This window comes from Malus sylvestris, chromosome 15, assembly GCF_916048215.2.
Source record: "Malus sylvestris chromosome 15, drMalSylv7.2, whole genome shotgun sequence".
In the NCBI taxonomy this organism is placed as follows: domain Eukaryota; kingdom Viridiplantae; phylum Streptophyta; class Magnoliopsida; order Rosales; family Rosaceae; genus Malus; species Malus sylvestris.
Window position 1 is genome coordinate 41,628,469 of NC_062274.1, and position 13,966 is coordinate 41,642,434.

Consider the following 13,966-nt stretch of genomic DNA (forward strand, 5'->3'; position numbering starts at 1 on the left):
TTTTAGGACATTGTAGACAATCTATTTAAAATGAGTAGCCAAAGAGGTATTAACCGGTTTGGTTGAATCATTCACTCCAAATTTTTTAAGCAACTTGTCCAAGTATTTTTTTTTTTTTGTACTTTCAATTACTCAATCTCTTTGACATTCTTTGAGACAACCAACATTGAAAAAAAACTTCATAGGTTCTCCAATGCCGATGCATCTGAGGTGAATGAGAAAACGGTGGGATTTAAAATTTTGCCCCATAATCAACACGCAACGTTTGATATCTTTCCAAAATTCGCATACATGCTGATTTTGGCTAGTGGAAGAAGAGAAACAAAACTTTATAATAAAGATTTACATACATGCATATATAAATAAATAAAACTAAGATCGTAAGGAGTCATACATTTGGAGCCATACTAAGGATTTTTCTAAGGATGTTCACCCAAGTGTGGGCCTTCAAACCTACACCCTTGCCGATTTCTTTAGGTTGTATCCTTCCTTAGATTGCCTATGTATCTCATCTCCTATGGGAATCAAACATTCATAATTCATGGAGATGTCGTAGGCTATGGTGGTAGTGTAAGTGTTTGTATTTTTCTTCTATACTTAAATATGCAAGATGGTTATTTTCAACCTAGAAAATCTATCTTGCCTCCTCACCATTTTTGCCACTAAGTATGATTGCTCCTCCTTGTAGAGAAGAGTGTCCTTCATACAATTATAGGGTTGACCTCTTCCACATTTGGAGGGTTGCTTTTAATTTAAAAATAAATATTTTTTTTTAAGAAGACAAATAATTGTGTCCATAAAGTCAATGGACACAAATGAGCTTTTGTGCCAATCTTATTTCTGAAAACAACCCAATTTTCACAACCTTGTTATGAATTTGAGTGCTTGCTTGTATATCTAACTTTATTCTTTAGTAACCCACTATACCGTACAAACTACTCAATTTAGGCGTTCGGCTTGGCAAAATGTAGGTTTGTGTACTTTCAAAATGTTAGTGGAATTTGGGAAAAACAAAGAGATTTTACGTAAAGATTCATATGCATCTAGGTTTCATTCATCCTTGTTTAGGTATAGAATTTGAAGCTTGTCGTGTTGTTTCAATTTTTCAAAGTAATGAAATAGAGATTTCACTCCTATAACCACGTATCACTTTCCGAGCTCATTTCCTCAGAAAAATCTAGCATTTAAAAAAGTTACACATCTAAACAACTATAGATTTTCTCCGTTTTCGACAAACCTTCAAGACCTTAACTCTGCAAATTAATTATGAAAAAATATGCAATCAGTACAGTACTCTGAGAATCATAGTACAGAGAAACAAGAAGTACAAATTTCAGTAGCACAACATAAAAACATAAACTAAATTACACAAAAAATAAAGAAAGAATTTACAATGCAAATGTAAGCATAGTTTCCAGTAAAGTTTTGAAGCTCTTCGTGTTAGAATTTTTCCAGATATCTAGGATTTGATGAAATGCTTGTTTGGAAGGAAAGAAAGTGTGACATCATGATGGCTTGTTTTGCCTATCTACAGAGCATAGTCTATAAGGCAACAAACAAGGATTTTGCAGAGAAAAATTCTTTATGGAATCAATAGGGCATACAATAGTGAAAATGTAGGCGGGTGATCGCCACATGGAACTAAAGTGTTGAACTTGCCTGAGTTTATTTTGTTTTGCCTGGATTGGGTGTTTGACTTTTTGTGACATGGAAAGCCCCCGTTAGTCTAGTCCTTGTGGATGCATTGTAGTACCCAAACAATATTCTCATATAATAATCTGATTTGCTTGGTTCCTAATGAAAAATAAACGAAGAGCAAAAAGAAAAAATATATTTGCAAAGTTTTAGTTGGAGAAAAATTGTTGTGTATGTTGATTCCATTTTACCAATGCTAATTTTATGAGTGAAATCGTCTAATCAAATAGCTACTGAATATCTTCTTGTCCATCTAAATTTGACCCTTATTTTATGGCAAAAGACTTTTTTTTTCTTTTTCTTTACCATTGGAGAAAATTAGAAAACCTTGATTATGTATTCAAATGTGCCCATAAAAGCCAATTTAGGCACAAATGAGCTTTTGTGCCAATCTTTTTAGAAAAAAATAATTATGGCAGTTCATTAATACACGTGTTCATATGACTTGGTTTTAAAATTTGTAAAGACACGAACAATTGTGTCCATAAAATAAAAAAAGATAAATACAAAATAGCTTTGGTGTTTATGTTGTGTAAAAAAGTTGCCAGACTAAAGGCCACATGTTCCACTTTGTACAGTTTCGTGACAAATACTATACTTGAGTAAATTATGTTTTACATTGGGCACTGAGGAGGCAAAATTAACTGCATACTATAGGAGAAAGACATGTGGATAATATGCTCAATATGATGGTTTTACCCTTGACATCGTGAGTAGACCACAAAAATACCCAAAGGAATGGAGACGTATTTTGCCCTAAGATAATGGGCTGTTATGCCACCAAACGACCATGAACTCTCTCAGTCGCCCATAACATATATTATGGGCTCTTCGAGCTTCCCATAATATGTTTTTCCTTCGGGCTATATTGTTTCAATGGTGACAGGGCATCGACGCTCCAAAGTCTCTCATTGTGTGTCCGGAGTGACTGCGCTTTTACCAACAAAGACTTTAAAACTGGTAGCTAGCAGGATAGCAGAGTCTGACCTACTTCAACTGTGGATTGTCTAGTATGCTCTGCAATGTCATCTCCTAAATATCTGCTAGGTTTTTTTTTTCCTATAAATAGGTAGGTCAAACGGAGAAAATAGTAATCGTCACTCACTACTGACAACTCTCTCAAGTTGTTTGTTTTTTCTTTCTACTACTATTCAAACTTAGGCATGAGAAGCCCTTTAGTGGACACCTTTCCCCTTTTATCAAGGTGTTAACCATTTAAGCTAATTATGCATTTATTGAGAGAAAAATTGAATTATACTTAACACATGCTTATAGATATGAACAAAGAAAGTAACCCTTAAATTATTTTTTTCGATGTTCTTCGTTCATCATCCTTGTTCGTATCGAATAAGTAAATAACCATGGTGAACACATGAAAAACCACAAGCAAGAAGAACAACGGCCAATCCTCACAACAATATGGGATTGCCATGGATTCTCCAAGACCCCTAAATGTGAATCCAGAATTTTCGTCGATCACAGTGCCCAAGGCACCTGTTATCCGAGGATTGGAGCCATTTCAATGCAAAATTGGGATTGTCGCGACTTCGTCAAGACCCTAAATCGCTGCCACGATTACTTTCGAAATGTAGAATATAAGGAGTTATGCCCCAATTCTTGTCTTATGAAAGCTAAGATGATTACTACCTCTAATACAGCCAAATAGACGTATAAGTCTTCACCCGGTTGTGTGTTGGAGAGTAGAGCAGGTGAAGTCAAGAAGCCTTTTAGGAAGGCCTTCTTGCACTCCTCATCTCATTTTTTCTTTAATCCCTTTTCAAAGTCTTGAAGGAATGTATGCATTTTTAGTCAATCTGGATATAAACATATTGAGAGTTAGTGCTCTACATGTTAGGCTATGAATCTCTCTCTTCATCGTCGGTGATTTCACATCTAAGATATCCTTGATTTGGTTATGATAAGCTTTAATTCCTCTGTGGGGAACCAAATATACCCTAAGAATCTGCATGAGGAAACACCAAAGTGCACTTGGTGGAGTTTGGTTTCATTTGATACTCCAGTAGAAGTTCAAATGCCTTTACCAAATTTTGAATTTAATCTTCTCTCTTGGGTTCTTTGACCAATATGTCATCAAAGTAGACTTTCATAGTCTTGCCAATGAGATCCTTGAAAATCTAGTTGACTATGCGTTGGTAGGTCGTGCCTGCATTCTTCAAACCAAATAATAACCTTGTAACAATAAGTTCGCATTTCAATGACAAAAGAGGTTTTTTCTTTGTCTACTTCGTATATCAGGAACTGATTATAACCTAAATATGCAGCCATGAGGCTAAGTAGTTGGTTGCAAGATGTCACATCTACCAGAAGTTCGATGCGTGGAAATAGAAAGTTATCTTTCGGTCAAGCTTTGTTAAGGCCAATGTAATCTACATAGACTTGCCACATCCCTTCCTCCTTCTTAACAACCAACACAACGTTTGCAAGCTACTCATAATGAGAGATTTGTTAAATGATTCCTTCCACAAGAACTTTGTCGATTTCTGTATCCATTTTCCAAGAGCTTTTTTCTAATGCATATCCTCGACTACGTGTTCTCGTCAATCAAAGGTCATAAAAAGAATTGATGGTCATCATAGGGAATCTACTTGAAGAAGCAACCATTCAAGAAAAAATGGAGAAAAAAAAGGAGACTAGAAAAAAATGAGAAATTCAGGTAAAAGGGTGTAAAAAGTTTTGCGCTTTCTTTTCTAACGAAAAGACTTGGGAATTTTGGAGAAGTCAAAATGAAGAGATCCTAAGATATTTATGGATGATATTTCGGAATCATCTCACCATTGAATCCGGATGGTGTTGCCTCGAGTTCAACAAATTTGACGGCTGAAGTAATTAGGAAAGCAACAAATAGTCCATCATTCTTCGTGGACATGCGTGAATGTTGAATTACTCAAATGCATTGATGGAATGATTTACAAATCATGCCATCAATGTTGTAACGATTTGCAAGGCAACATACGTAAATGCTGAACGACTCGAATTCTTTGCAGCATTCACAAGATTCAAGATACTAGAAGAACTAAAATGGTACTTGTTCCGACTTACTCCAAAAGGCATGGTCTTTGGATAACCATCCGTCCTCAAGGCTAATAGGTCCTTTTAGATACATACCACAGAAATCCGGTTATAGACTCCACAGCCTCCGCTACGAAGCTGAATAAACAGAGCAGCGATGCCTCCATCATTCTGATCCGGAATTAGGTGAAGTCTAAAGAATTTGTTGAGATTAACCATACATACTTTGCAAGATACAGAAACCCAATCTAGCAAGGAATCAACAAGTTTCCTAAAATCTTGGAGTTTTTACAATCTAATGATTGGAGTGCGTCGCAATTAATCGTACTCTTAAGAGGATGCAATATCTATCCTTAAATATCTTATGGACTTCTCCGTGTTTAATAAAGATTCTACTACCTTAAAATGTCTCATCCTCGATTGGTATAAATACATCATTCTAGGGTTGGTCTCTGGTAACATAATTATCGTATACTTATTCTCTTGCCCACTGTTTGAGTCATATATTGCTTACTAACTTGACCATCAAAAAACCTTTAATTGGCACACCCCTCCTAGGGTCTTTAGCTAGCTCACCGTTGTTTGTTTTTTTATTTTTTATAGGTTACTCATATTTGTGCATCTCCACCTCCTACGACTGTACACTAATTTGGTTCCAACAAATGGTAAAAATAAAAATGAAGTCTAAACAAAGAAAGAAATTGAAATCATAGCTCATTTGGTTAGAGCACCTTTTGGTAAACGAGAGCTCTTGAGATTGCCACTGCTAATCTCATACGCCATATTTTTTGAGACTGACATTGCTTCACATGTCACAATGCTTCCTTGTAATAAATACAAATGACCACATCTAGGAGCTTTAATCACAACAAGCACATCATAAGTGACTTTTAATACATTATTATGTGAAAGGAATTGAACATCTAGCCTATCAACTTTCAAAGAAATAAGTATTTTTCTACAAATTTAGTACATATCAAACACTTGTCAACTCGTAAACCACATCACTTGTCAACTCTCAAACCACACCACCATGCAACTTAAACAAACTATACTATTGTTTAACATAGATTGTCATCGTCCGTGGTAACAATTCCACCATCAAAATATTTCAAGCTTGAAAACCAATCCCTTTGAAAAGTCATATGATGAGTATAATTGGTATCGAACAATCTATGTCAAAAAGAAATTTATTTTTAGAAAACTCATATGATGAAACGGTGAAAGCAAAACTAGCATTAGAATTCATAGCCCACTTTGCCTTTGCCTTGGACTTCAACTTAGGGTAATCTTTCTTCTAATGATCCTTACTATGACACTATGCACATTCATCTATGTCAAAAAAATTCTGTTTTTAGAGCTTCCTCTAAGCTGAGAATGTGACTTTTCCTACTAGGAAAATTCCTTTCCAACGATCTATCTCTAACAAATAAAAACTAGGGGGTTTTTAACTCTATGCAAAATTTCATAGCTTATCAAGCCATTTGAGACATCTCCAAAATTCACAATTTCTTTACCATCCATAGTAGTAAGAACATGCTCATAGAAATAAAGAATTTAACAAAATTAAGGTTTTATCTTCATCTAAATTTATCACATCAGTAATCAACTTATTAAAAGTCTCAAGGCGTCTAATCATCTTTGAACCTTCTATATATGAAAGCAATAGAGTTTTTTTTTCAAGTGTAGTCAATTCTCTGTACTCTTCATCGTGTACTTGTCTTCTAACTTTTGTCACAACATTTTAGCCAATGTCTTCCGCATCACAACATACTTTGAGTTTTGACAAGGCACAATTGAATTGTAAAGTCAAATAAAGTCCTCACTCGTGGTGATCATGAAAAATCTATTTGCTAGTTTTAATTTGGATTACATATGCACCACAATTTCTTGATATGACTTGTGGAAGACTTAAATCATTTTTATAATGCAATTTTGTTCTGTCAAAACTTTTAAACTAGTATGTTAAAAGTTCGAGCTCACTATATCAAACCATTAGTCACCGATGATTCCTTTGGTCAATACACAAAGGGGCTTACATCTCAAATTGACAAAGAAAATGAACAATCCATCTAGAACAAATTCATATACATACACTGTATAAATCATTACCGTCACATATATAATTTACACGGCGTTGCAACTAAAATTCATGATACAATCTAAAAGTCTTCTAGGGGTGGGCATAAGTATAAGGGTCTGTGGATCCGTGAATTCGGATTGTATTACCTGGCCTGATATAAAACCATATAGTTCTTACTTTTAATTTTCAAAGAGTTCGAGTTAGACTTGTTTATGTAAAAACAAGTCAAAAACCGAGTTCATATTTATTATATTTAGGTAACCCAATCCGGACTGTTTAAGGGTTGTGTTTTTTCTTTCTCATTTTATTAGTGGTTCACAATGAAGCCCATGATCTATAAAGCAGTAAATTTTATATTTTTCAGGCCGTACATACAGATGTGAAGCAAAATTCTATGTAGACATTTTACACACACCTGTAAAAAATTGTGGAATATTCGAGGTATATACGAAGGAGGAAGAGGAAATTGAAGATGAACACAGAGATCGAACTAAGACATACACAAACATATATAACTGGCAAGAACTATTACATTGACCACTTCGTTCACTCTCAAGATGCATATGATCAAAACGCAAAAATTAACACATGCATGTACCTAAAATACAACATGACATAATTAAGGAGGTTCCAGAAAATATTTGTGCAAAATCTTTTATGGCCCTTTTTGTAACTGTAAGACGGATCAGCAGGAATACATCAAATCAAAACATCGATATGTATATCGACCTTATCAATTAATTATTCTTTTGGTTTAGGAATCTTGGGAATGAAATCTTGTGATCAGGTACGATCATTTATGCTATTGTGATGATCGGCACTCACTGGCAACTCAAGGTTACGAGTTTTCTCATCTTTCAACGGCGCGCTTGATGCTAGAGGGTCCTTGCTTTTGCCCCAGACCACAGTGTAGAGGCCGAACACTATGCAAATGGCTCCAATTACACTGAGACAAAGCACAAGGGAGACAACCAGCAGTATAAGTAAAAAAAATGATGATTCCTTTGTTTTGTGCATTATTCATGCATCGGAGACTATTAGCCGTTAATAGTACATGCAAGATTCACCATAAAACTTGTATGCATCTATAGTTGACAGTTATTTACGTGAGCTAGGGTGTGTATGTCTTTAATATTTTTAGCAAAGAAATTGGCTCATGGGTTGTATCATCTCTCTAGTAGAGGTGGAAGTCATACATCTCACAAGTTTCTTATTTAATTGGAGAGATAGTACAACATATGATTAGTAGAGACAATCAAATAGATCTATTCAATTTAGAGAGGAATTTTAGCCTTATACCTTCCGAGGTGGACTTGCTCAGCTAAAACGATAGCCCCTAGAGCGGCGGTGATGATCATGCAGAGGGGGCTGAAAGCGGTCACAAAAACGGGGCCTCGTTCCCTAATGACAACTCCTTGCACATAATATGCCATCCCAGAACAAACCACTCCCTAATTATTCACAAGAGTAATATAACGTCTCAAATGATTTTATTATATGTTATACAAAGGCCAGATTGTGAATTATGGGAGTGTAGTGTTGTATATGTACTCACAGAATAAACGGAAGCAAGGAGCCTTGAGTCCCAGCCTATAACCCAGACACTCAATTTGCGTTCCACTGCAAATGTTATTACTCCACCTTCCAACATACCCATCAAGCATATCCAAGCTGTGAGAGAGAGCTCTGCCGGGTACTTCTTCAACGTAAAGGACTGATATATAGTAACACATATAAAAGCTTGGATTAACTTAGTTATCATATAAATTAATATATACGAAATTGTGAGAGGTTAATAGATAGTGTGACATATCTACTTACGTTTTCAAACTATTAATCTCAAGCATTCATCACGTAGAATTCTAATTTGAGTAATGTTATTAAGACACACAAAACAAATATCATTGATGATACTTTCTAACACAATTCTATGTGTGTGACTCATCTATATTTGGGAGTGTATAGAGTAATACTGTAGTTTTAGTATGTGACAATAGTTTTATAAGTACTAACATGGCAAATAGAGTCTATATGCCAAACTTATATTCATTGACAAAATATTTATGTTATCAGACTATTAATCTAAACAACAAATTCAAACAACAGTTAACCTAACTAATAATCTACATTCACAATTCGACAAGAGAACATTTTTCGAACTGGTAACAAAATGTTAATTACCTATAGAAGAACGTTAGAAATATTGTGAATAGGTACTCACTTGAAGAATGAAGAAACTTGCCCAACCACCGCAGCTGCCTAAGAGCATTAAGGGGCCAGCGATCCAATGCTGTTCGCTGGATTCGGTGGTGCTGCTGTTGTGACTGTGTGAGTGTCCTCGTATGATATCCACAATGGGGCCTTTGTATAATGTCATGATCATTGCTCCTCCCACTGTGATCACTGTTCCAATTACCTTCGCCAGGCTATGTAGCTTCTTAACGTTGACAGTCTCTAGCCTAGTTACTCAAACATTAATTAGGACAAGACTCCGGTAAACTTTTTAATTAATTTGGACTCTATTCTATTAAAAATGGGATTTTAATTTAGATAAAATATTAATATCAACCGAATGAGATTGTGTTGATATTTGTAAACTTAACAAGATTGTACGTATATGATGGTATCAATGTATCATGCAATTTTTATAAGAACAAATCATATACTATTGATCAAATAACATTTGGACATTGTGTTATTTTGACTAAGTAATTATCTCTAATTCTCTTTTGGGAATCCTAGCTATTAGTCTTATCATGCTATACCTCAAAATTAATAAGAGTTTGGGAGATTGGAAATAGAGAGGAATTATATTTGTGGATAGATATGGACGAAAGATACATCAGAAGAAAAGAGAACAATATCTTATATCTCTAATTCTCTTGTAAAATAGCATTGTATTCCACAAGTAGAGAATCCGAACTTGTTGGTTCACTTTTTTCTATTTAGTGAGTCTTTATACATCCTAGCTAAGAAGTTTATTTTTTCTTTAAAGAGAAAAGGGAATGATAGAGGATGCAGAATACAACGTCAAGTTCTCTTACTAATATTAAGAAGAGAAGTATGACTCGCCCATCAACTAGTTTGTAGCAAGCTTACCATGTTTTTTTCTTTTTGACAAAATGATACTCTACGAGCATCTCAGTACAAAGACTCACTCAAATGTTAGATTTATATTCTTATAGTTGAGTCATAAAGAAAGGTGGTGGGTTTGAGTATTTTGAATTTCTTCTCTAATGCAAAGGATTCTTAGTTCTATATTATTATAATTTGAGTCCTAAGATGTGAGTCTTTGAATTGGAGAAGAAAATATTGGAGTCTAAACTCAAAATTGTGCATTGAAGATGGTTGGACTCAAAACTCAATCTTATTTTTCTTAGTTTAATAAAATCGTTTCCTTGTCGGTTGGGATCTACCTCACACTCAAATCTTATACTACTCAAATATGACTTTTTAAGTCTCCAGTGCGTTAGAAGTGATTTGCCTCACATTTGGACTCATATAAGATTTGAGACATTGATCTGCGATACATGAGTTGCTCTGCGTGAAGAAAGATCCAAACTTATGTGTAGATGAAAAATAGGGAAATTCAATGAAAAGTTCTCGGAAAAACTCCTGGTATTGTTTATTTTAACGAAAAATCACATTTTTACACTAAAAAGTCAATCCTGGTACGAATCACTTCACTCTTTATTTCGTTCTTATTTTTAAAACTCAAAATTTTCAAAAAATTTTCATTAGTTTTCCTTAAAAAGTAAAACATTATTTTAACGAATTTAATTATGTCCTGGTGTGCACCAGCAAACTTTCTTTAATTTATTGTCAAAAATTAATTATACTTTAAATTTTTCCTTTAATGAGAGTGCCATGAGCAAGGCTTACGTCATGTCATACATAAGTTTCCGTAGTAATCTCCCACAAACTAATGATGAATCTTTTTCTGTCATGTTATGTGAACTATGATAGAGTCATGTCAACCATGATTTGAGCAGAGAAATAAGAGGAAGAAAAATAAGGTAATGCACGTAAATAACATCTTAAAATATACACTTTAGGTATGAATTTGAGACGAAAAAAATTTGATGTACTAAATGTTGAAAACCACGAAACATTAGGGTAGTAAACAGCCTTTTACCCTATTTATTATGTTTTTATCATATTATTATTGTGATGTCGTTATAATTTTGGTGCGTACTGGTAGAGAGAGAAAAGAGATACATTAACATGCTTATCTAAAATAAAAAATTTAAGTAAAGGGGTAACCTCGTCTTTTTGTGTCCAAAACTATTCAACATGGTCATTTACGTAGCTATTGCAACTTAGTGTTATATTTGTATGCAAAAATGTTACTCTTATCATATATTTGTAAATCATTTGTATTCTCTTTAATAAAAATGAGATTCATGTGTTAATAAATCTACCTCTATTAAAAAGGTGGTACAAATGATAGTACAAATATTTAGAAAGTGTAGCATTACTAGTTTGTAAGAGTTTATTATTGCTCATTTTTAAAGAAAAACCATTCTAGACACATGACGTAGCACAATGTAATTGGAACAGTATATGCCAATTCCCCGTAGTGCCTTCCAATGTGTTGTCTCCCAAACATACCTTAAACCTTTTTATTTGCATGCATAAGCGCACTAAAAATGCTAACCATGCATGCATAAGTGCAGGAATGATTATTAACTTTTACCTGAAACAAAGTGCCATTATGAAGGTAATGGCCGGAAGGACATTGACAACAGCAGATGCAAATGTCGCTGACGTGTACTTCATTCCCAAAAAGTACAAGTTTTGATCAAGAACCGGCCTGTATTCAAATGTTAATTATCATATTAATATATGATAATTGTACATGCAATAATCTACAAGTTATTTGGTTTACCCCTTAGGCGATACTTTCACCTTATTATTCCCTTTTGTTTTTTGGTGTAAACTAGTGTCAAATTTCACATGTTTATCAGAAGAAGAAAAAATAAAAGTTAGAGCATTACTCAAGAAAACCAAGCAGAACTATTCGGAGGAATATCGGGAGTGTCATTCTCGGCCTTACTTTCCTGTAAAAAAGAGGCAAAAACAATGTGGTCAAATTATTAGGGCAAAAAATGAAATATGATATGTAAACCTGTATTAATTTGACCACACAGTTTGGCATATTATTTGTTGTCAAATTAGTAATTTGAAAAATCACACGTGAATTTTGTTTAAATATATATTGTATGATTCATATTAACAATCTTACAGATTAACAATAGACTATTTTTCGTAACAACATAGGAGTATAAGCATTTTTGTAACAAGTATTTTGAGCGTCAAACGCCTATGTATATATGCCTGCGTGTATTTTTGGGATACATGAGGTAATAAATCAGAGAGAGAGATGACCTTTCAAGAACAAAGGCGAAGGGTGTGATGACACAGAAGGCAACAACGTGACGATAAACCGAGAGAACGAAGTGACTCATGCCATGCTTAAAAGAGACCATGCTAATGATATACATGCCTGAATATCCAAACTGAAGAGAGACCATAGCCAAGTAAGGCTTGATCTTGATGAGAAATAAACTCAACTTCGACTCTCCCATGTTTAATTCTGTATGCAGTCGCTATAGCTAGTACTAGCTGTAGCGTCGTTCTCTCTACTCCTCTTACACACTCTACTGATTGATTTACTTGTGAGAGGATGCCAACACTAAGATGAGAAATGTCCCTCTTATAAGCCTCAAAAGCAAAAATAAAGCGACAGCAGCCCGGCCATATTTCAAAAGGATACGTGCATGTCCAAACCACTCAACCTCTCTCTCTCTCTCTCTCTCTCTCTCCCTGTGTGTATGCGTGTATAATGTGTGGATACTCTTATCCATTAATCAAACACACCCACATAACAAGCAACTAGAATCCTCAATTGGGTGAGAATAAAAAAATAAAAAATTAGAGGGGGGAGGGGGGAAGGGGGGCAGATTTACTTAAGTGGATTTGTAACATAATGTTTTTCTTTTTTTTTCGTACTTAATTTATTAGAAGTGGGGATTTGATTCATTAACACCAAATCGCATTTTGGTTGAGTGCAGCATGATACATGCAAGAGGCTAAACTTACGCGGTGCTTGGGTATTGTAGAAGTGGGTGCTATGAAGAGTGGACACCACTTTAATATATTAATTAAGGTACTTGAGACACTTTCGAGTTACCGGGAGTATGTTTGCTCACCATAATAAATATGGTGTATGCTCACCATACATCTAATCAATTGACACGTGTAATTTCACCTAACTCTAGTTAACTTTCACATTAAATGTTAGTTTTTCAATTTTGAAAAAAAAAACAAGATTAAGTGAAATGACACGTGTGAATTGATTAGGTGTATAATGAGCATACACCATAGTTTATGGTGGTTAGCCAAAAATGCTTCCCGAGGTACCTCACCATACTTGGGGACTTTTTATGGGATGATCAAATTCAATAAATGGGAGAAAATTTGAGTGTGACATGGTGTGTTACTTATTTACAAGTTATCATTTGAGTAAATAATAAATTATTATTTTATGAAAATATGTGTAGTAACATAAATGAATAATAACAATATGTTGTAGTGTGGCAGTTATCATGCTATAAAATTTCTCCCATTAATAAATCTCATTCATCAAGTAATTAATATTAGTGGGATTGACATGGACGGTAAGTTTTGTCAAAGGTTACGCACTACACATTGATCATCTTTAATTATGTCTCCTAAAGCAATCCCTAAAACGTAGTTAAGGTACTCAGCCAAATTTCTTATTGAGATAAGCCTTTCATGCTACTTTAATTATATAACTTTGCCTATCAGCAAGACACTAATGATTCTTAATTTTGTATGGCCACAAATTAAGGCTAAAATCGAAAGCCTATTCTCCACATTCATGCATGTTGGCTTATAAACAAGCCACTAAATTGATTCTTTCCTTGATTAATTTATTGCAAACTACACAAAATTGTTAATTTAATTACTTCCATCGCTTTTTCTAATTAATTAAGGTTAGAAACTTGTTTCTTTATTCCCGCATTAATATTATTATTATTATTATTATTATTATTTGTTTTGTTTTTTTGTTTTCTGTACGTGGCCTTGCAAGATATTGATACTTCAGTTAGTAATATATATCTGTGTATCCGT

The 13,966-nt window shown here is 34.3% G+C and overlaps 1 protein-coding gene across 1 annotated transcript; it reads right to left on the minus strand.

Annotated features, from left to right (window-relative positions):
* Positions 1–7,295: 7,295 nt before the first annotated feature.
* Positions 7,296–12,509, minus strand: LOC126601117 (WAT1-related protein At4g08300-like). Its single transcript, XM_050267781.1, has 7 exons — positions 12,197–12,509; positions 11,806–11,868; positions 11,505–11,621; positions 9,030–9,267; positions 8,364–8,522; positions 8,108–8,259; positions 7,296–7,754 (listed from the first exon to the last, which is right to left on the minus strand). Exons 1-7 carry the CDS (start codon positions 12,394–12,396, stop codon positions 7,592–7,594), a joined length of 1,092 nt encoding a protein of 363 aa, XP_050123738.1. The 5' UTR covers positions 12,397–12,509; the 3' UTR covers positions 7,296–7,591.
* Positions 12,510–13,966: the final 1,457 nt, after the last annotated feature.

What these genes read in the sequence shown, in the direction of transcription:
- LOC126601117 (XM_050267781.1), bottom strand. Translation starts at nt 12,396, where the DNA reads ATGGGAGAGTCGAAGTTGAGTTTATTTCTCATCAAGATCAAGCCTTAC. An exon ending in CAAGTTTCTTCATTCTTCAA is followed by an intron (nt 8,523 to 9,029) that starts GTGAGTACCTAT and finishes ACTATATATCAG; the next exon opens with TCCTTTACGTTGAAGAAGTA. An exon ending in GAGCAAGTCCACCTCGGAAG is followed by an intron (nt 7,755 to 8,107) that starts GTATAAGGCTAA and finishes GCTTTGTCTCAG; the next exon opens with TGTAATTGGAGCCATTTGCA.